The sequence below is a fragment of the Gopherus flavomarginatus genome, chromosome 16 (genome assembly GCF_025201925.1).
Source record: "Gopherus flavomarginatus isolate rGopFla2 chromosome 16, rGopFla2.mat.asm, whole genome shotgun sequence".
Lineage (NCBI taxonomy): Eukaryota > Metazoa > Chordata > Testudines > Testudinidae > Gopherus > Gopherus flavomarginatus.
Window position 1 is genome coordinate 16,880,724 of NC_066632.1, and position 22,318 is coordinate 16,903,041.

At 65.2% G+C, this 22,318-nt stretch overlaps 1 protein-coding gene across 1 annotated transcript in view; it reads right to left on the reverse strand.

Annotated features, from left to right (window-relative positions):
• The window catches only part of NOTCH3 (notch receptor 3), a 49,069-nt gene that overhangs the window by 17,940 nt on the left and 8,811 nt on the right, over positions 1 to 22,318 (reverse strand). Inside the window, exons 3-12 of the mRNA XM_050925735.1 lie at positions 15,364 to 15,506; positions 14,692 to 15,027; positions 9,911 to 10,033; positions 9,359 to 9,592; positions 8,261 to 8,416; positions 7,721 to 7,906; positions 4,192 to 4,305; positions 2,107 to 2,220; positions 1,264 to 1,497; positions 549 to 659 (exon numbers count right to left, since the gene is read on the reverse strand). Of these exons, the coding sequence (XP_050781692.1) occupies positions 549 to 659; positions 1,264 to 1,497; positions 2,107 to 2,220; positions 4,192 to 4,305; positions 7,721 to 7,906; positions 8,261 to 8,416; positions 9,359 to 9,592; positions 9,911 to 10,033; positions 14,692 to 15,027; positions 15,364 to 15,506 (1,751 nt within the window). The remainder of the gene's footprint in view (positions 1 to 548; positions 660 to 1,263; positions 1,498 to 2,106; positions 2,221 to 4,191; positions 4,306 to 7,720; positions 7,907 to 8,260; positions 8,417 to 9,358; positions 9,593 to 9,910; positions 10,034 to 14,691; positions 15,028 to 15,363; positions 15,507 to 22,318) is intronic.

Sequence of the window (22,318 nt, forward strand, 5' to 3'; positions counted from 1 at the left end):
GACCCCACCACTAGGGGGTTTTGCCGTCCCAAGCACGGCATTCAGGGAGCCTTCGGTGGTGTTTTGCCGGAGGTCCACCCCTATCAAGCGGATTCGGCGATGGTTCTGCGCGTGATCTACCGGTCCCGTGCCTTCAGCGTACTCACCACCGAACTGCCGCCAAGGCCGCGGGCCCAGCAGACCTCCCGCAGAAACGCTGCCGAAGGCTCCCTGACTGCCGCCCTCACGACGACCGACACGCCACACCCCCCACCAGCTTGCCGCCCCAGGCATGCGCTTGCTGTGCTGGTGCCTGGAGCCGCCCCTGCCTGCCCAGCCCTCCAACACCATGGCCCCACCCCTCAGAGGCAAGTCATGGGGCCCTGTTCCCACCCCCCATCCATCCCCACAGAGCTAGGGCCCCACCACCCCAGAGTTAGGCCCCACCCCGATCAACCCCCTAGAGCCAGCCCCCCGCCTCCCCATCCTCTCAGAATCAGGGTCACAGGACCTCAACTCCACCCCCCAGAGCCAGGGCTCCCTGGAGCTGGGCCCCGTCCCTGCCCCACCTGTGAAGCCGGGCTTGCAGATGCAGTCGTAGCGGTTGATGCCGTCGCGGCAGACGCCGTAGTCGCAGGGGTTGCTGGCACAGTCGTCAAAATTCACCTCGCAGTTCACACCTGGGGATAGGGGCCGCCTTACATCCGCGCCAGCCAGCCAGCCAGCCAGCCACCAGCAGCACCCCACAGCACACGGGGAACCCTCAGCCCCATGGCCTGGCCAGAGCAGGGCGTGTGGGCTGGGAAGGCAGGAGCAGCGGAAAGGAAGCTGGGGGAATAACATATTCCTGGGGACAGCACATGCCCCAGGGCTAGGCAGGTGGGAGCGAGGGGAACCAGGGGAGAGAGGGGGCAGCAGATGCACCCTGGGACAGGGGGTGGGAGGCATGGTGTGTTCTGAGGTGGGGGTAGTGCATGTCCTAGGGTTGGGGGTAATGGAAGCCAGAGGACTATGGGGAGGGAGGGGCCATGGACCTAGAGGGGGGGTGAGGGGGGCAGCATAGGCACATGGTGGGAAGGAGCACAGTGCACCCTAGGGTGGGGAGGGAAGGGGCTGTGGACCCTGGGGATGCAGAGGAGGGGCACTGTGCACCCCTGGGGGTGAGATGGGACACAGTGCGCCTCTGGGAAGGAAAGGGGCTGTGGATCCTAAGAGTGGGAGCAGGGGGTGAGGTGGGGCCACAGACCTGGCCAGCGTGACGCAGGACCCCAGCCCTGCCCCCACCTGAAGTGCCCGGCAGGCAGTTGCACTGGTACTTGTTGATGCGGTCGATGCACTTGCCCCCGTGCTGGCAGGGGCTGCTGTGGCACTCATTGAGCTGGTTCTCGCAGCGGTAGCCGGTGTAGCCAGCGGCACAGGAGCAGGTGAAGCTGGCGATGCCGTCCAGGCACGTTCCATGGTGGCAGGGGTCAGGTGAGCAGTCGTCAATGTTCTTCTGGCACAGCGCGCCCTCGAAGCCTGGGGGTGGGAGCGGAGGGAAGGGGGGCAGTGCCAGGTTTCTGTGATGCTGGTGTGGCCCGAGTGACCCGCAGCCACATGGCATGTGGGTAGCGCCACCCCCGCCTGCATGGGACAGACTCCAGCAGCTCCATCCTTGTCCTGTCTCCAGATGCCGGAGGGCCCTGGACAGCCCAGATCCATGGAATGTGACCCCAGCCACAGGCTTGTGGGGGTCCCCAATGCAGGCAGCTGGTCCCACACATTGCCAGACCTGGCTCTCCATCCTCCACGCTGTGAGGAGAGGGGGTGCCGATGGGGCAAGGGGAGCCCCCATAGAGAGTGGCTGATAGGTGAGTCCCAGCCTTGGCACTGGCTCCCCCTCCCCGGGCACCACGAATACTTGTTTAATACAGATGTACCCCTGACTGTCTTATGTTTGGGGGTGCAGCTGCAGTGTCTTCCCCAGACTGCTGGGTGGGGACCCTAGTCACACCTGGGAATGGGGGTGCTATGGGGCACCGCTGCCCTCTGCTGATGGGAAGAACTATTGTGGCCCTTGGGGGACAAGCTGCCCAGCCTGCGCAGAGGCCACGGAGCAGCCAGGTCTCGGCACCAGCCCTCACTCACCCTCAGTGCAGCGGCATTCATAGGCGTTGGGCCGATCCATGCACTTGGCACCGTTCTGGCAGGGCGTGCTGGCGCACTCGTCAATGTCGATTTGGCACATGGAACCGGAGAAGCCTGGGCACAGAAAGGCAGGGGGCTCAAACGTATGCCGGGGCCCTGCACTGCCTCCCCATGGAGCCCCCACTCCCCACCGGATGTTCCCTGGGCTGTGCTCTCAGACGCAGCCCTACTCGGGCAGAGATGCTGGGGGCCAAGCGAGGGAGAATTAGCCAGGCAAATCTGAGGGTGAGTAGGGGCAGCCCATTCTGTACCTGGGGGGCATTGTGGTGGTGAGGGGCAGCCCCGTATCGAGGAGCTACAAGGGTGCCCTGTCATCTGCAGTTTGGGAGTGGGGTGCAGCTTGGAGCAACTTCAGGCAAAGGATCCAAGTCAGGATTGGGTGACAGCAAGGGGCCAAGTGGACAAAGGGGCTGGGGGGAGGGGATGAAAAAGAAGTAAGGGGGACAGGGATATGCTGTGGTCAGGGAGTAGGCCACAGTAGTGGGGGGAGGTAAGCTCCGAGTTGGGGGTGCAGGCCCCAGCGATGCAGCGGGGTGCAGGGTCCAGGAGTGGGGCTGGGACAGGAGAGGAGCTGCGGTGGGCTGGGGGGTGCAGGGTCCGGGGTGGGGCAGAAGAGGAGCTCTGGGATGGGACACAGGGTCCAGGGGTGGGAGAAGAGAGGGACTCAGGGGCAGGGTGTAGGCTCTGGGGGTGAGGAGGGGCTCCAGGATGGGGTGCAGGGTCTGTGTGGGAGTGGGAGAAGGGCTTTGGGGAGGGGCTGGGTGTGAGCTTTGTGGATCTGCGAGTGAGTTGGGTGGGGGCATCCTGTCCTAGAGGCGAGTGCTGTGCAGGACCATGGCACAGGCTCCCCACTGGTGCCAGCAATGGGGCAGGCCAGCTCCTCTCCCAACCCCATCACTGGCGTCTGCCCCACATGTAAATTGGGTTCAGGGGGCTGTGTGACAGCAGGGGAGGCAGCCCCAAGAGAACAAAGGTGCCATTGTCCCCAGTCAGCAGGGAGAGCCATGGCCTGGCTGTCCATCAGCCCCTCCACGGTGAAAGAAGCCGTACAGGGGGCGAGGGGAGGGGGGCGCTGTTATGCTTCCCCAGCGAGTGCTCCCTCCCCTCTGCCCCACAGGGCCCCCTGCTGCTGGGCCCAGCCTGTCCAGCCCGGGGCACTTCCATGAGCCCAGCCCTCAGCCCCAGGAGGAGCCCGGCCAGGCCGCGCTGGGAGCTCTGTGCCTGCCCCCAGCCCATGGCCCCAGGAAGAACCCGGCCAGGCCAGGCCACGCTGGGAGCTCTGTGCCTGCCCCCAGCCCATGGCCCCGGGAAGAACCCGGCCAGGCCACGCTGGGAGCTCTGTGCCTGCCCCCAGCCCATGGCCCCGGGAAGAACCCGGCCAGGCCACGCTGGAAGCTCTGTGCCTGCCCCCAGCCCATGGCCCCGGGAAGAACCCGGCCAGGCCACGCTGGGAGCTCTGTGCCTGCCCCCAGCCCATGGCCCCGGGAAGAACCCGGCCAGGCCGCGCTGGGAGCTCTGTGCCTGCCCCCAGCCCATGGCCCCGGGAAGAACCCAGCCAGGCCGCGCTGGGAGCTCTGTGCCTGCCCCCAGCCCATGGCCCCGGGAAGAACCCAGCCAGGACACGCTGGAAGCTCTGTGCCTGCCCCCAGCCCATGGCCCCGGGAAGAACCCGGCCAGGCCACGCTGGGAGCTCTGTGCCTGCCCGCAGCCCATGGCCCCGGGAGGAGCCCAGCCAGGCCGCGCTGGGAGCTCTGTGCCTGCCCGCAGCCCATGGCCCCGGGAGGAGCCCAGCCAGGCCGCGCTGGGAGCTCTGTGCCTGCCCCCACCCCATGGGCCCAGGAAGAACCCAGCCAGGACACGCTGGGAGCTCTGTGCCTGCCCCCACCCCATGGGCCCGGGAGGAGCACAGCCAGGCCACGCTGGGAGCTCTGTGCCTGTCCCCAGCCCATGGCCCCGGGAGGAGCCCAGCCAGGCAGCGCTGGGAGCTCTGTGCCTGCCCATGGCCCCAGGAGGAGCCAGACTCACCAGAGGGGCAGGTGCAGGTGAAACCATTGACGCCGTCCCGGCAGACCCCACCATTGACACAGGGGTTGCTGTCACACTCGTCAACATTGATCTCGCAGAACGTGCCGCTGAACCCTGCAGCCAGAACCCAGAGGGAGCATTAGAGACGGGGCAGGGGCAGAAGAGCTCCCTGGGGCAGGAGCGAGGCTGCTTGCAGAGGCCACGTGCGGCAGGCAGCGGCATGCGGCAGGGGAGGTGGCAGGGTACGTGGGGGAAGGGCAGCGCCATGGGGCAGAGGCGGCGAGGAGGTGGCAAGGTACGTGGGGGCAGGGCAGCGCCATGGGGCAGGGGAGGTGAGGTGGCAGGCTCTGTGGAGGGAGGGCAGCGCCATGGGGCAGGGGAGGCGAGGAGGTGGCAAGGTACGTGGGGGCAGGGCAGTGCCATGGGGCAGGGGAGGCGAGGAGGTGGCAAGGTACGTGGGGGCAGGGCAGCACCATGGGGCAGGGGAGGCGAGAAAGTAGCAGGCTATGTGGGGGCAGGGCAGTGCCATGGGGCAGGGGAGGTGAGGAGGTGGCAGGCTCTGTGGAGGGAGGGCAGCGTCATGGGGCAGCGGAGGCGAGGAGGCGGCAAGGTACGTGGGGGCAGGGCAGCACCATGGGGCAGGGGAGGCGAGAAAGTAGCAGGCTATGTGGGGGCAGGGCAGTGCCATGGGGCAGGGGAGGTGAGGAGGTGGCAGGCTCTGTGGAGGGAGGGCAGCGTCATGGGGCAGCGGAGGCGAGGAGGCGGCAAGGTACGTGGGGGCAGGGCAGCACCATGGGGCAGGGGAGGCGAGAAGGTAGCAGGCTCTGTGGGGGCAGGGCAGAGCCATGAGGAGGTAGCAGGCTATGTGGGGGCAGGGCAGCGTCATGGGGAAGGGGAGGCGAGGAGGTGGCAGGCTCTGTGGGGGCAGGGCAGTGCCATGAGGAGGGAGCAGGCTATGTGGGGGTAGGGCAGTGCCATGGGGCAGGGGAGGCGAGGAGGTGGCAGGCTCTGTGGGGGCAGGGCAGTGCCATGAGGGGGTGGCAGGCTCTGTGGGGGTAGGGCACTGCCGTGGGGGCAGGGGAAGCAACAGACGGTGTGGTGTTAGGGCTTCACCATGGGCTGTGAGGGGGGTCTGGAGTAAGCCCATTACCAGAGGCGGTTCCATCACTAGGGCAGTGGGATCCCCCTACGGGGTGGGGGGATGACGACGGACACAGGCTGCAGCAGTGGGAGTTCTTGCCCCATGTGGGTTGGAACAGGAGAGGGCAGTGTTGGGGGGCAATGTGTCTCCGGGGGGGAGGGGGAGAAGAGCTGGGGCAGCAGCAGACAGCAGTCTGAGGGAGCAGGGGGTGCCCAGGCTATGGAGAGCAGAGCCAGCCCTGCCATCTCCCTCTTGGGGCTCAACAGCCCTGGTTTCCACCAGAGCTGTGACCTCACCCCATGGACAGGCTGCTCCTATATGGTCGGAGGGCCCTGCCCCCTGGGACCACAGCTCCTCCTGCAGCTGGCCACACGGGGTGGGGAGACCACAACGCATTTGGGAATTCCTGCCCTCCCAGCCCCCATTAAAATCTGGGAGCCCCCTTTCCCCATAAATTCCAGTGCCTTTGGGCCCACAGATCTGGGGCAGGCCCAGAGCACCCTCCAGCCTCAGCGTGGCAGAGCTCCCGATGGCTGTGCTGCCCTGGCTGTGAATGGAGGAGACCTGGGGGCTCCTAAACTATTATCTCTCCAGCTCACTATCCAGGCCCCATCCCGACCCCAGCTCTGCCCCATGGACACACCCAGCTCAGGGCTGCCAGTACTGCTGGTTGTGGGGCAGTGGGTCCCCTACAAAACTGCATGGTTTAGCGGGGAAGGGCGGGGGCACTGTTGCTGCCTGGTTCAGGGACTTCAAACACAGGGAGAGTATTTCATGCAGAGGTGAAACGCTCGACCAAGGGCTCAGGCCGGTCAGTGGCAGGGCTGGCGAGACAGCATTCCGGAGTCCTGGCTCTCAGGCCCCTCTGCTCTACCCACTAGGCCCCACACCCCTCCCAGAGCTGGGGACAGAACCCAGGAGTCTCGACTCCCAGTCCCTGCCTAGAACTAGGAGAGTACTGAACCCTGCTCCATGCTCTGAGCTGAGCGATGCGAGTGGCTCCCGCAGCAGCCAGGCAGCCGGCATGTGGAGTCCGTGGGTTGGTTTTGTGCCCATTCCCTGGTCCCCACATCACCGGCACAGGCATCGGGGCAGAGGCACTATGCCTCCTTCACCCTCCTGCACCACAAGGGGCCTGTGCGGCCCCCATCCCGTCAGGATGCCCAGGCACCAGCATGGAACAGCAGAGCACCAGGGTGCTGGACTGGGGGAGAGGGCCCAGTGCCCTGGCGAGTGCTGTGCCGGCACTGCCCCTCCCCCCCACCAGCCTCACAAAGGGCTGAAATTAATGAAGGGAAGATTCCTCCCCACAGGGGGTCGCGGGGAGACAAAAAGGAGCAGTCCAGCCCCGCGCAGGCCTCCTCCCTGCCCCATTAGTATTCCAGGCACAGCCCTGCACTCCCACCGTCTGGCTGCCGGCTACGCACCCCCTGCCCCTCCAGCACCTCCGGGTGAGGAGCCGGCTCCACAGCCAGCCTTCCAGTGCTTAACTTGTGCCAGGGCCCCCGGCACCTCTGGGCTTGCCACATCTGTTATGCTTGAGCCCTGGCACCTCTTTCATTCCAAATTAAGCACTGCATCCTTCCCTGCCAGGCCCGGCCCCTGGGATCTGCCATCTGCCGCCAGGGGAGGGGCCCTCGCCCCAACTCCTGGGCTTCCCAACGGCTCCCAACCCCTGGGAGCTGAGCCAAGCCAGGATTCCCTGCTCTGGACAGGAGAGGAATGCAGGCCAGGCTGGGCTCTGCCCATGGGGAACCCTGTCACAGAGGGGCACCCGATGCTCATCCAGCCCTGGCCTCTCAGCTGGGGCTGGCTAGAGCCAGCTGGGATACAGGGCAGGGGACCCAGGTTCCCATCCCACTGGGCACCGGGCTGACTCTCAACAAACTCACTGTGAGGTGGTGTTAGAAGGTGAAGCCTTGCACCTGCCCTTAGGGGCAGGAGATCAGAATCACATCTCTCATTCCCAGATACTCAGGCCAGCCAGCCCCCGGAGCGAAAGCACAATGCTCATCTCCCCTAGCTGGGGAGAGACCCCAGGAGTCCTGGCTCCCAGTCTGCCCTGTTCTAATCACCAGACTCCCCTCCCTTCCCAGAGCTGAGGATAGAGCTCAGGAGTCCTGGCTCCTAGTCAAGTTCACAATCACTTAACCAGCATTTGGCATCTTGAGGGATAAACTGGCCACCGTTCCTCAGGCGATCTGGCGCTCCTGGACACAGGCTGTTCTCAAGAGGGGGGTGGGATGTAGATCCAGTCTCCCCTCAAGGCAGGGACCCAGCCCCCGAGCACACACATCCCCATGGGCTCCAGGGCTGCAGTTCAGCTGTTCTGGGGCAGTCCGAGCTGGGCATCCCACAGGCAATGCAGGGGGCGGGGTGAGTGCTCACCCGCCATGCAGATGCAGGTGAACTCCCCAATGCGGTCGAGGCAGGTGGCGTCATTCTGGCAGGGCATGGACAGGCACTCGTTGATGTCAGTCTCACAGCGGGGACCAGTATAGCCGCGCCCGCACTGGCACTGGAAGGAGCCCTGCGTGTTCACACAGCGGCCAAAGTGCTCACACGGGTTGGCACCTGCAGGGATGTGGCCAAGTCAGAGATGGGGCTGGGGCCAGACCCCCTGAACCCCTGCCTCACCCCAATCCCAGCCAGCCCTCCCCAATCCCATCGCTGAGCAAAGGGCCAGGCCTCCAGCCACCAGCCCCCTCCCGGCATCCTGGCCCAGCCTCTCCCACCCCAACCCCACCACTGAGCAAAGGGCCAGGGCCCCCAGCTCCCCTCCCCCCATCTTGGCCCAGCCAACCCTATCACTGAGAAAAAGGCCAGCCCCTCCCCGACTCTGGCCCAGCCTCCCACACCCACACCCCATCACTGAGCAAAGGGCCAGGCCCATCCAATCCTGTGCCAAGGCAGTGGGCCCCTCCTCACCAATAGAGCACTCATCCACATCCTGGTCACAGGCTCCCCCAGTGAAGCCTGGGGGGCAGGTGCAGATAGCCCGGCCGTTCACAGGGTTGGTGTCACAGATGGCGTCCTCATGGCAGGGGTTGCTGACGCAGGCATCATCCAGGTGGCACAGGAGACCTGGCAGAGGGAGGGAGTGAGGGGCATGGGCAGCAGTGGGGCAACCACCCTCTGGAAGCTCAGCTAGCCTGGCCCTCAGAGAGCCAGCCCGATCCTGGAAGGCTAAGGCAATGCCCCACATCCCTCCTCCCCACCCGCACACACCAACCCCCGGCCCCCAACCAGCCTGTCTCCCCCACACAGACCCACCAACCCTCACCCCCCCAGCCAGCCCCAGTCCCCCCACACACATACACCAACCCCCGGCCCCTAGCCAGCCCCAGTCCCCCCCCCACACAGACCCACCAACCCTCACCCCCCCAGCCAGCCCCAGTCCCCCACACACACATACACCAACCCCCGGCCCCTAGCCAGCCCCAGTCCCCCCCCCCCACAGACCCATCAACCCTCACCCCCCCAGTCAGCCCCAGTTCCCACCCACAGACCCACCAACCCCTCCAGCCAGACCCAGTCCCCCCCACTCGCACAAACACCCACCAACCCCCGCCACAGCCAGCCCCAGTCCCCCCGCACAAACACCCACCAACACTCCCAGCCAGCTCCAGTTCCCCCCACCCACACAGCCACCCACCAATGCCTCCCAGCCAGCTCCAGTCCTCCCCCATCTGCACTCCCATATTATTGCCCCTGCCCCAGCTCCCTACCCCTCACAGCCCTCCTCTCAACTCCTTCCACTCAGCCAGCCTCTCACCCTCACCTCAGGTCTCTCTCCCACCCCCTTCCACTCCTCCTGCCCCCATCTTCTTCCCCCTTCCACTCAGCCACCCCCTGCCCCTTCAGGTCCTTCCTAGCCCTTCCCATCCCCCTGGCCAACCCCTCAGCCCCCCACAGATCGTTGTGGGGGAGTTAGGCATGGGGGGGAAGAATCCCAAATCCCGCAGTGAGGGGTGCTTGGAGATCTGAGATTGGGCTGAGCCAGGCCAGACCCCCTTCCCACCTCACCTGTCTTGCCCATGGGGCAGGCGCAGTAGAAGGAGGCCACGCGGTCATGGCAGGTGGCCCCATTGAAGCAGACGGCTGTGGCACAGTCATCAATGTTTTCACTGCAGCTCTCGCCCGTCCAGCCGTTGACGCACACGCAGGTGTGCCCGCCATTGGTGTTGAAGCAAGTGCCCCCATTGTGGCAGGCGTTGGGCTGCAGCTGGCACTCATCTACATCCTCTGTGCAGAACTGGCCTGGGGGAGAAGGGAGATGAGCTTGGGCAGGTTAGAGCTGGCGCCCCAGAGGGGAAAGGCCCCATGTCCCATTCCCCACCCCCGAGCCAGCCAGTCCCCTGCCCTGGGGTGGATCAGAGCCGGTGCCCCCTAGAAGGGAAGACCTCATGTCACATTCCTCCTGGGGTCCTATGGCAGCCTTGGGCTGCTGGGCGCACAGTCCCTGCCCACAGGGTTGGATGTTGGCTCTAAGGTTCAGGGCCCATAGTGCTGACTGCACAGCTGGTGGTGGGCAATGAGGAGTTAACTCCTGCCACTGGGCAGGGTGCTGGGTGGTACCTGTCCATTCGGGCGGGCACTGGCAGTTGTAGGTGTTGACCCCATCCACACAGGTGCCTCCATTCAGACACTTGTGGCCTGGGCAGTCATCAATGTTGATCTCACAGTTTTGCCCTTCGAAGCCTGGAGAGAGGGGACAGGGGGAGAGGGAGAGAGAGAGAACGACCCAGTCAGAATGTGTACACACACCCGGCCACAGTGTCACTCCCACCCGCTCCCCGGCCCCAAGCTCCTCTGACCCAGCCTCCAAGAGGCACAGAGCTCAAATCCACCTACAGCCCAATCAGAAGCAGTTGGCCAATCAGAGAGTCTGTGGTTAAACCTGAAACAGAGCCCAGGCAACTGACTGCCACCCCATGCACCCACCCACTAGTCCCCTCACACTGCTCAGTGTTGGGAATAGAACCCAGGAGTCCTGGCTCCAGTCCCCAGCCCCTTGCTGCAAGCCAGCAGACTCCTGGAACAAATGCAGGTCCCAGCAGGGCTGAGCGAGGCAGGCCAGTTTTCCCCGGCTTTGCCCACACAGGGGCTTACAGCAAGAGGAGCAGGGGCTTCTGCGAAGGGTCAGGGAGTAGGGCGAGAGATCACTGCAGACAAGGGAGGGGGTCCAGTCAGGAGCCTGTCATGGGGCATTTATCAGACAAAGCCCTGAGGGGACAGGGCCCTAGGCCAGACCCTGCAATGCCCATGCCCACCTGCCCCTGGCTCACACCCCCAGGGCAAAGGGAGATTCAGCAGCTTGGCCTGGAGGGGTCAGAAAAACCCCAGGGTCACAGCAGAGCCGCCACAAGCATGACGAGGCCAGATTCCATGGGGGCCCTCTCCACAGACCCCAGCAGGATGTGCTGCAGCGGGCAACTGGTGTGCTGCCCGCCCCTCTGGCTCCACGCAGCTCTGCTCGGCCTAGGCCACGCTGCTGCAGGAAAACCCCCACGCGCACACTGCACCCCCAAGCCCGCTCCCCTGCCCTATGCACACACACCGTGCCCTCGAGCCAGCATCCCCACCACACACACACAGGGCCCCTAAGCCCGCCCCCCCACACACACACACAGTGCCCCCGAGCCAGCATCCCCACCACACACATACACAGGGCCCCTAAGCCCGCTCCCCCTCCCCCACACACACACAGTGCCACCGAGCCAGCATCCCCTCCACACACACACAGGGCCCCTAAGCCCGCTCTCCCGCCCCACACACACACAGTGCCACCGAGCCAGCATCCCATCCACACACACACAGGGCCCCTAAGCCCGCTCCCCTGGCCCCCCCCCCCCCACACACAGTGCCCCTGAGCCAGCGTCCCCACCACACACACATGGCCCCCAAGCCCGCTCCCCCACCCCACGCACACACACAGCGCCCCCGAGCCAGCGTCCCCAGCCCCCACACACACAGGGCCCCCATGCCTGCTCCACCGCCTCATGCACACACACAGTGCCCCCGAGCCAGTGTCCCCACCCCAAGCACACACAGGGCCCCCATGCCCACTCCTCCGCCCCACGCACGTACACAGTGCCCCCGAGCCTGCGTCCCCCACACACACACACACAGGGCCCCCATGCCCGTTCCCAAACCCTACGCACACACACAGTGCCCCCGAGCGAGCCAGCGTCCCCACCCCACACACATACAGGACCTCCAAGCCCGCTCCCCCACCCCATGCACACACATAGGGCCCCCATGCCTGCTCCACCGCCCCACGCACACACACAGCGCCCCCGAGCCTGCGTCCTCACCCCAAGCACACACAGGGCCCCCATGCCCACTCCTCCGCCCCACGCACGCACACAGTGCCCCCGAGCCTGCGTCCCCCACACACACACACACACACACAGGGCCCCCATGCCCGTTCCCAAACCCTACGCACACACACAGTGCCCCCGAGCGAGCCAGCGTCCCCACCCCACGCACATACAGGACCCCCAAGCCCGCTCCCCCACCCCACGCACACACACAGGGCCCCCATGCCTGCTCCACCGCCCCACGCACACACACAGCGCCCCCGAGCCAGCGTCCCCCCCCCACACACACACACACAGGGCCCCCATGCCCATTCCCAAGCCCTACGCACACACACAGTGCCCCCGAGCGAGCCAGCGTCCCCACCCCACGCACACACAGGGCCCCTGAACCAGCGTCCCCACCACACACACACAGGACCCCCATGCCCGCTCCCCTGCCCCACGTGCACACACAGTGTCCCCAAGCCCGCTCCCCCACCCCACGCACACACACAGCCCCCAAGCCCGCTCCCCCACCCCACGCACACACACAGCCCCCAAGCCCGCTCCCCCACCCCACGCACACACACAGCGCCCCCGAGCCAGCGCCCCCACCCCATACACACACAGGGCCCCCATGCCCGCTCTCCCGCCTCACGCACACACACAGCGCCCCCGAGCCAGCTCCCCTGCCCCACGCACACACAGGGTCCCCAAGCCCATTCCCCCACCCCACGCACACACACAGCGCCCCCACCCCACACATACACAGGGCCCCCATGCCCGCTCCCCCACCCCACGCACACACACAGCGCCCCCACCCCACACATACACAGGGCCCCCATGCCCGCTCCCCCACCCCACGCACACACAGCGCCCCCGAGCCAGCTCCCCCGCCCCACGCACACACAGGGTCCCCAAGCCCATTCCCCTGCCCCACGCACACACAGGGTCCCCAAGCCCATTCCCCCACCCCACGCACACACATAGCACCCCCGAGCCAGCGCCCCCACCCCATACATACACAGGGCCCCCGACACTGCTCCCCCTCCCCACGCACACACAGGGTCCCTGAGCCCACTCCCCAGCTCCATGCACATATGGGGCCTCCAAGTCCACTCCCCCGCCCCGCACATACACAGGGCCCCCAAGCCAGCACCCCCGCCCCACGAACACACAGTGCCCCCGAGCCCGCTCCCCTGCCCCACGCACACACAGTGCCCCCAACCCCGCTCCCCTGCCCCATGCACACACAGCGCCCCCAAGCCAGCTCCCCCACCCTCCCCACATACAACACCCCCAGAGCCAGCTCCCCCCACCACGCACACACAGTGCCCCCAACCCCGCTGTCCCCCCACCCCCACACAGTGCCCCCGAGCCTGCTCTCTACCACAAAGCACACACAGCTTCCCAAACCCTGCTCACAAATACACACAGCACTTCCAAAACTCACTGTCCCCCGCCACAGGCCCCTGAGCCTGCTCCCCCTACATATACAGCTCCCCCAAGCCCACTCCCCTCCACAACACACAGCACCCTGGGCCCACTGCTCCCCCCACATATACAGCTCCCCCAAGCCCGTTCCTTTCCACACACACACATAGAGGACCCCCAAGCCCGCTGCTCCCCTCCCCATGCACACACAGCGCCCACGAGCCCACTGTTCCCCCACACACACAAACAGCGCCCCCAAGCTCGATACCCATCTATGCACACACAGCGCCTCAGCTCCCACTCCCCCCCACACACAAACACACAGCGCCCCTGCTCCGCACCCACAGAGTCCCTGGAGCCCGCTGCCCCCTCCACGCACACAGAGCACTCCCAAGCCCACTGCCCCCCCCCCAAGCACACACAGTGCCCTCGAGCCCAATCCCCGCCACACGCACACATCGCCCCTGAGCTCTCTGCTCCCTGGCACACAGAGCCAGCTCCCGCCACGCACACACAGCGCCACCAAGCCCACTTGCCCCCCCCAATGAACACAGAGCTCCCCAAACTCCACTCCCTCAACAGCACCCCCAAAGCTCGCTGCCTCCCATGCACACACAGCATCCCCAAGCCTGCTTCCCCTCACACATGCACACATAGCACCCCCTCACACACACCCCATGCACACACAGTGCCCTCAGAGCCCGCTCCCCCCAAATGCGCACAGAGCGCCACCGGGCCCGCTGCCGTTCCCATGCACACACAGTGCCCTCGGAGCCTGCTCCCACACACACACACACACACACACACACACACACACAGTGATGCCAAGCCTGCTCCCCCTGATGCACGCACAGCACCCATGAGCCCGCTGTACCTCCCCATGTGCACACACAGCACCCCCAAACCCACTCCCCCAGCACACACACACAGCACCCTCTGAGCCTGCTCTCCCTCAAACACACAGCGGCCTCGGAGCCTGCTCCCTCCCCACACACACACACAGAGCTGCAACAGAGCCACTTCACCCACCACACGGACCACAGGGCCTGGTCCCCCCTCACACACAGGGTCCCCCAGACCATACCCCTCCTTCTCTGTGTTCCCAGGGCCAGGCCAGCTGGCAGAGGGTGCAGGATTTGGCAGGAGCAGAGCTGCAGCTTAGATGAGAATGAGCCATTACTTGGGGGGAGGGGGCTGAAGGGACTAAGGGGGAGAAAGAAATGGTCAGCTTGAGGTGGGGAGGGAGCCAAAGAGGCTCTTGGGAGCAGGGGAGGGGATAGCCCAAGGTTGGGAGGGACAGTGCCCTCCCTTCCCTGCAAGCTCCGGCCATGCTGCTCTCCCGGACGCTCCTTGGGATTGTTTCCTTCCTGGCCACAGTCCAGGATCCCCCGGCGCCATTTACAGCTTCCGATGAGCTTCCTGCAGCGCGGCCCAGAGCCACCAGCCCTGCGGGCGCACACACCAGGGCAGGGGGAGAGGCACACCCCCAGCAACCCCTGCCCCCAGGGCTGAGGGAGGGGACAGCATCCCCCCAAACAGGTTCCTCCAGCACTGTCCCGGCCAGGACCCCACACGCCAACCCCTGCTTCTCCCAAATGCTGCCCCCCACCCCGGGCCCCTCACCCGGCAGACAGGCACACTCGTAGCTCAGCTCCCCGGTCTGGCGACACGTGCCCCCATTGAGGCATTGCGAGGGCGCACAGGGTGTGTAGACGCTCTCGCACAGCTGCCCCGTGAAGCCAGCTGGGCATTGGCAGCGGAAGGAGCCTGGCGTGTTGAAGCAGGTGCCCCCATGGCGGCAGACACCCGGTGCCCGGCACTCGTCCACGTCCGTGCGGCAGTTGCGGCCCTGGTAGCCTGGCGGGCAGGTGCAGTTGTAGCGACTGTTCCAGTTGGTGCAGCGGGCCCCATTGGCGCAGGGGTTGTTGGCGCAGGCATCACCCAGGGAGCAGTCCTGACCTGGGGGGGGATGACTGTGAGCAGGACCTGGTTGGGCATGAGGACAGCCCAAAGAGCCCTTCCCCCTAGGCCCAGCAGGTCCCCGCCCCAGGGCCAAGGTGTGCCCAGCCCTCCTCCCACGCCAGCCTTATTCAGTCAGGTTCCATTCCCCTCCCCCGGCTGGGCTGAGGGTCCCTCCCCATATCCCACAGCCCCCATCTCCCCTAGGCCTGCGTGGCATCGGTTCTCCCTGGGCCTGGTCAGATCCTGGCCCCGCCTCCAACCGGACCAAGCTGGGTCCCACCCCCTCCCCAGCCTCCCCTAGAGCAGCATGCCCCCCGCCCACATGACCCTCACCTCGGAAGCCTTTGGGACAGGTGCACTGGTACTGCACAGTGCCATCTTTGAGGGAGCTCTCACACACGCCCCCATTGGCACAGGGCGACTGGTGGCAGGGGTCCTGGAACTGGCAACGCTCGCCAATCAGCCCGGGCTGGCACCTGCAGAGAGGGGGCATGCTGGTGTGAGTCCCTCCCTCAGGGGGAGGAATGGGACTACGGGCGCAGAACAAGTGCAGGAAGGACACATGCCCACCACCACTGCATCTGGGCGCCTTATACATCACTTCACTGGCAATGACGTTCCTAGGGGCAGCATCATGGAGTCTCCGGCTGGTCTGCCTTTCCAGGGCAGCGTGGGAGGTTAGAGTCCATCAATTTCCTCTGCTTTTATTGGTTGCCAAGGGTTCCTGGGGGGCGGGAGGGGGAGATGTCTCTGGCCCAGACCATCCCCCCACTGTGCTCTGTGGGCGGGCACCCAGACTTGCACTCAGCACCCAAACATGGGCCCCTATGCTACAATACATCAGCCACCTCCATCCCTCAGCTCCATCAAGCTGCCCCCAGGGTAGCCCGGCTCTCATGCAGTTGGTGCTGGTCCTGGGGGCTGCCCCAGATCTCAGGTTATTCCCTCCAACAGACATTGCTTGGCATTGCTCTGCTCCAAACACCCCCTACCCTGTGCTGCCCATTTGCCCTGTGGGCTCAGCTCCCTCTGCAGGGCCTCAACTGGCACCAGCTTAGACTCATCATTGTGCCAGCTGCTCACTTTGCCCCCTCCTTGTTCCCTCATCCCTTGCCAGATCTCCACTGAAGCCTTTAACCCCCCTCTCTGCTCCCCAAAGGGGGAGCCTCCCAGCCTTGGCGTATAGCCCTGGCCAGGGGAGAAGGGGCTGCTGAGTCTGACTTTTCTTCCTGCCCCTGAGGACCGGTCTGTTGGCAAAGCAGATTGGGCTCGGCCTCAGGGTACAGCTCCAAGCATGGGGGAAGCTGTGCCAATGCAAAGCGTCTCCCCACTGTGTAGCTATCCCTGCACAGGGAAGGAACCGTGCTACACCAGTACAGGGCACCTTTATAGCAGCAGAGCGACCCCCTCACATGAAGCTGTATTGGTAACCCCAGACTGGCACCACCCCCACTCCCTACAAACTGTGGCTTACGCCTGCTCTGCAATTCAGGACCGACTCCCTGGGCCCCCTGCACCCTGTCATTCCTCAGAGCCCACCTGCTGCTGCACCTCTTCACCTCTTAGCACCTGGCCGACCATAGACCCTGCTCTAACCCCAGGACCCCACTGCCTAGAGCTCGTCGCAGGGGCAGCCCCAGGACCCCGCTCTGACCCCGGGACCCCACTGCCTAAAGCTCATCCACAGGAGCAGCCCCAGGATCCCACTCTGACCCAGGGACCCCACTGCCTAAAGCTCATCCACAGGAGCAGCCCCAGGATCTCATTCTGACCCAGGGACCCCACTGCCTAGAGCTCATCACAGGGGCAGCCCCAGGACCCCGCTCTGACCCCAGGACCCCACTGGCTAAAGCTTGTCCACAGGAGCAGCCCCAGGATCCCACTCTGACCCGGGACCCCACTGCCTAAAGCTCATCCACAGGAGCAGCCCCAGGATCCCATTCTGACCCAGGGACCTCACTGCCTAGAGCTCATCACAGGTGCAGCCCCAGGACCCCACTCTGACCCAGGGACCCCACTGCCTAGAGCTCATCACAGGGGCAGCCCCAGGACCCCACTCTGACCCAGGGATCCCACTGCCTAGAGCTCATCACAGGGGCAGCCCCAGGACCCCACTCTGACCCAGGGACCCCACTGGCTAAAGCTTGTCCACAGGAGCAGCCCCAGGACCCCGCTCTGACCCAGGGACCCCACTGCCTAGAGCTCGTCGCAGGGGCGGCCCCAGGACCCCGCTCTGACCCAGGGACCCCACTGCCTAGAGCTCATCACAGGGGCAGCCCCAGGACCCCACTCTGACCCAGGGACCCCACTGGCTAAAGCTTGTCCACAGGAGCAGCCCCAGGACCCCGCTCTGACCCAGGGACCCCGCTACCTAGAGCTCATCGCAGGGGCTCCCACTCCCAGTGGAACCTGGCCCAGCCAGCGGGTCTGCACCTCTCTCAGGGGAGAGCCTGGTGAGGGGTTCTCTGCCCTGCCCCCCACAGCTTCACCTCCTTGGGGCGCATGCAGAAGGAGTAGGGTACAGAGTCCCTTCCGCCCCCCACAAACCCCCTGTCATGCAGGGGCCCTGAACTCTGCCCCCGAGGGCCACGTCCTATGGGACTGAGCCAGGGCAGACCCAGCCCCCCAGCGAGTGGGGCCCAGCTTACAGGTCTCTAGCTAGCCAAGCTGGAGCAGTGCATGCTGGGAGCTCTGCAATAGGGAGGCGACAGGGGAGGCTGATCTGGGCTCTGCATGCACCACAGGGCTGGGTCCAAGACCAGTGGTGTGCAGGGGCGGAGGAGGGGAGGGCAGCCAAGCCTGCCAGGCTGGATAGGACCATCCTGCCTCCCCAGCCCCAGTTCTGGGCTTGCTCCTGACAACAGCTCAGGGTTCAGGATGGAGCCCGTGCTGGGCAGCACCTGGGTGCCCCCCATCAGGCTGGGCCGACTCCAGAGGGCACCGGCTGGGGGGAGATGCACCACAGCCTGGGTACTGGTGCACAGACTGTACCCCAAATCTGCTCCCGTCTCTGGCTCAGCGGCAGCCCCGGCCAATCCCCACCCCCGCCTGCCATCACCAGGGCAACGCAGAATGCCTGTTTACTCTGTTGTCCAGGACCTGCAAACCAGGCCCTCAATTCCAGGGGCGGGGATGACGACCCTGCAGCAGAGACAGGGGGGCGCTCAGTTCACCCCACAGCAGAACGAGGGCTCCCAGCCTGCTCTATACAGCACCCCCTGCTGGGAGAGGCTGGGACTGGAGGAGCTCCAGCGCCCCCTACAGGCAGGTACCACAGGACAGCAGGGACTCTGTCCAGGCCTGGAATTACATCAGCTCCCCAGAGTGCTGGGCCCTTCTGGGGGACCCAAGCCCTACCCCACAGAGCTGGGGGCTTGGTCCAACAAGGGAAGAAGAGAGGGCAGTGCGGTGCTAGAGCACACATGGTGCTGGGGGCACAGACAGGGTGGAGGAGAGGGATAGTGAGGAGATAGACAGCGCAGACCAGATTCCCCCTGCCTGCCAGACCCACAGGCCCATCCCGCCTTGTAGCCCTTCTCTCCTGCTCCACTGGACCAGATGGGAGCCATGGGACCATCTAGACCATAACCCCCTACACCAGGCTCAGACCCACTGACCAATACTGCCTGTAGGAACTCCACCCCCTCCCCATCCCCTGGTGTGCTGGTCCCTGCCTGACCCTTGTGCCCTGGAGCCTGCAAATGGTTACGCCTGCCTCAGCTACAGCCATGGCAAATGTCACCGACCAGACCAGGCCACAGCCCCCCAAGCAGTGACATGGGCAGCTCCACTGGCCCCAGTACAGACCAAGAATGCCCTGTGGACCCCCCATCCCCATCCTGCTCACTCCATTTTGGGCTCCCTCCAGCAGCACTTGGTGAGATGCCAACTCCCCTCTCCCTGCATGTGTGTGGGGGAGGGCACCCTGAGTGCAGAGCTGGGGTTGGCAGAGCTTCCCATCCCATCTATCCACCCACTCAACTCCTGGAAAGGGAAAGGAGATGTGGGGACAGGCGTCCCTGTGGCAGGAAGCAGAAGGGGAGCAGGGCCCTGTATCCCAGCACCAGGCAGCTCCCTCCCCTGCAGGCAGAGCCAGGCTCCCACGCTGGGAAGCAGCCCCCTTCCCAGCCCCTTGGCAGTGCTCCTGCCTGCTCATGTCTGGGGAGTGGAGCCGGCATCCAGCCTGCTCCGTGGGGCGGTGACTCAGCGGCTCCACTGCCACATCACCCCATGAGTCACCCCGGCAGCTGCCTCAGGCACCCACTCCTGGAGGGATGGGACGCCCCTGGGCACGAGAGCGCACGGCGGCACAACTTCCCCCCATACCTCCCAGCCGCAGGAGGCAGAGCCAGCTTTAGAGGATAGAACCCAGGAGTCCTGACTCCCAGCCCGCCTCCCATTGCTCTGACCACCAGGCCACACTGCCCTTCTGCACCCAGAATGCCCCTTCACCTGGCAGATGGAGGCTATCCTGGCATGTGCCCCCTCCCATCCCCCAATGGACTCTGTTGCACTCCCTGACCTCACCTCCCTGTTCCAATTCCATCCTCCCACATGCATTCCCCAGCAGCCCCCTCCCGCATCCATCCTCACTCCCCCCACCCCATCTCCCATCAGCCCCTGCTCCAATCCTGTCCCCCACCTCCCCACTTCTCCAACTCCCACGCTCATTTGGTGCCCCCTCCTGCGGCGCCTGGGCGGGCACAATCCAGACTAAACTAGTCCCCCATTCTCACCCCGAGGGCGCCTCGCAAAGGGACCCAGGCGGCAAACCCATCTCCAGGCTGGCACAGTAGGGCCCATGGGGCCCAGCATACTGGGAGGGGAGGGGGAAGGATTTCTGGCACTAGGATGGAGATACATTTCTCCTCCTTCCAGCACTCCCTGAGCCGGTTCCAACCCGTTCGACAGGTTCCAGCAGCACCAGCACCATGCTGAGCCAAACGGCAGGGAGAGCCCCCTGGTCACTCCTCTCTGCCACACCCATCCTGCCTCCCGAGCTCCCCTCTGTCCCCTGCCCCCTTCCTGCCTGCCCGGCTGTGCCTCTCTGCTCCCTGTCGCACCCGTCCTGTCGCCCTGGCCACCCCTCTCTACCCCCTGCCTCCCTTCTGCCCCAGAGCTGCTCCTCTCTGCCCCGTCCCCCTCTTATCCCCCCTGGCCTTTTCTCTCTGCTCCCCACCCCCTGGCCACTCCTAGCTGTCCTCCTGGATGTCCCCTGTGCCACGCCCCCCCATGCTCCTCTCTGCCCTCCCAGCTGCCCCCTCATGCCCCCGCACCGTTCCTTTCTCCCTGCCCCCACCCTCTTGGCCACTCCTCTCTGCCCCTCTCCAGTCCCCCCCCCGTTGGCTGCTCCTCTATCCCCTCTGCACCTCACCATGCCTCTCCTACCCACCCCAGCTGCTCATTTCTGCCCCCATCTCCAATCATCTCTGCTTCTGCTGTGCCCCTTCCACCCCTCCGCTGACCGTCTCTGCCCTCCACTGCTCCCCTCCAGCCCCTCCCACTCCCTGATCCTCGGTGGCCCTGCCATACACCTCCTGCCCCCCACACCCAATCCTCTCTGCCCCCTCCCCGATTCTCCCACAGCACTGGGGGACTGTCTCCAGAGCATCAAGAACCCAGCATGCAGACAGGAGCCTGTTCCAGTAAGATGGGGCAGGGAGCTGGGGGCACTGTGTTTGTTCTTGCACTGGGCCAGGTCAGCATTCAGCTAGTGCTCCAGTCCCACACTCCAGCCCACGATTTCCAGTGGCCAGGCAGCAAGGCCCCATCCAGATCCTACTCCTGCTCCAGGCCAGGCAGCGCCACAGCCGGTGATTCACCTGTTCGGGGCGGGGCAGCAGGAGGCCCATCCACCTGTCTGGCATTCCAATGCAGGCAGCAAGGAGACGGGAACCTGCTACTGCGAGCTCCGGCACCTGCCTGCAAGGCCGCTGTGCCATGGCCTGGCACTAGGGGCAGCGGGGACCGGGTGAGGGCACAGCACAGAAACTATTCAGCTATTCCTGGCTCACTCGGCAGGAAGTGGTGGGCACAGGGCCACCCAGGCTACCCGTACAGAGCCAGCCGCTGCCCCCACCAGGCTCCAACCACTTCCGCCTGGAACCTACAACCTGGGTTACAGGTCAGAGATGGCTCTGCAGAGAGACTGCCAAGAGCTGCCGAGGCCCCCTTCACCCAGTCTCCAGGGCTCAGCCCCATCTGGTTCCAACTCCCCAGCATCAGGGCCTGGAGCCCTGCCCTGGAGAGAGAATTCCCAAATAATCATCCTGCCTTGCTCCACTGGCAGCCCCCACCACCAGAGCTCGCACTGCAGAGTCAGATGCTGGAAGAAAATGGAAGTGATTCACAGAGAAAGTCATTACTGGGCTCAGAGATGGCAGGGTCTAGTGGTTAGAGCAGGGGCACTAGGAGTCAGGATTCCTGGGTTCTATCCCCAGCTCTGCTCCCATGAAGCAGGGTGATGACATTCACTGAAGCAGCCCAGGCTAGTCAGCTCCAGCCCCTTGCAGCTAGCTCGCCAGGGCTCTGCAAACCTGTCAGGTAACACAGCACGACAGAAGTGGCAATTGCCATTCCAAACCCATCTCCCATCCACACTGACCGAGCGGGCCCAGGCACGGCAGGAGCTGCCATGGCCCAATGCTGCCTCCCCTTTGTTCCCAGCCCCTTCCCCACCAGCAGCTGGAGTTCCTGGGTCCCCCCATACGGCCTTTATAGCATCCCCACCAGGGAAAGCACCTGGCCAGGCTGGGACCCCCATCAGCCCCTTCCGGTGGTCCAGCCAGGGCCAGGGAGACAAACGGCCTCTCTTCGGGTGCTCCCGCACACAGGGCTGAGAACCAGGAAACTCAGCACACTCCTTCCTGGCCTCTCCCATGCGGGCCAGCTGCTCCAATGGGGGCTGGGGAAGGGGGTCAGCCCAGTCACCCTAGCCTGATGGGGTCAGCTCAGCTCCGGACACAGCCTGGGTCTCACATCCCCCGCCACCCAGCTCTGCAGATCAGCAGCTGCTTCCTTTCCAAGCGCTGTCTACAGTCGCTGGGATCAAATGACTCCACGGCCCCCTCCTGAAGAGGCCCCCTGTCTGGGAGACTCTAGGAAGGAGGCCGGGCAGGAGGCACTCCGCCCCACACCCTGCCAGAAAGTGGGGGAGTCGCAGGGCGCCCAGCACACTGCTAACACTGCTCTGCAATCTGGGATTGCAACAGCCACCCCAGGGAGGAAACAAGGGTGGGCAGATCTCAGCCCCTTTGCCAGTAGGGGTGGGCAGGGGAGAGGGCCAGAG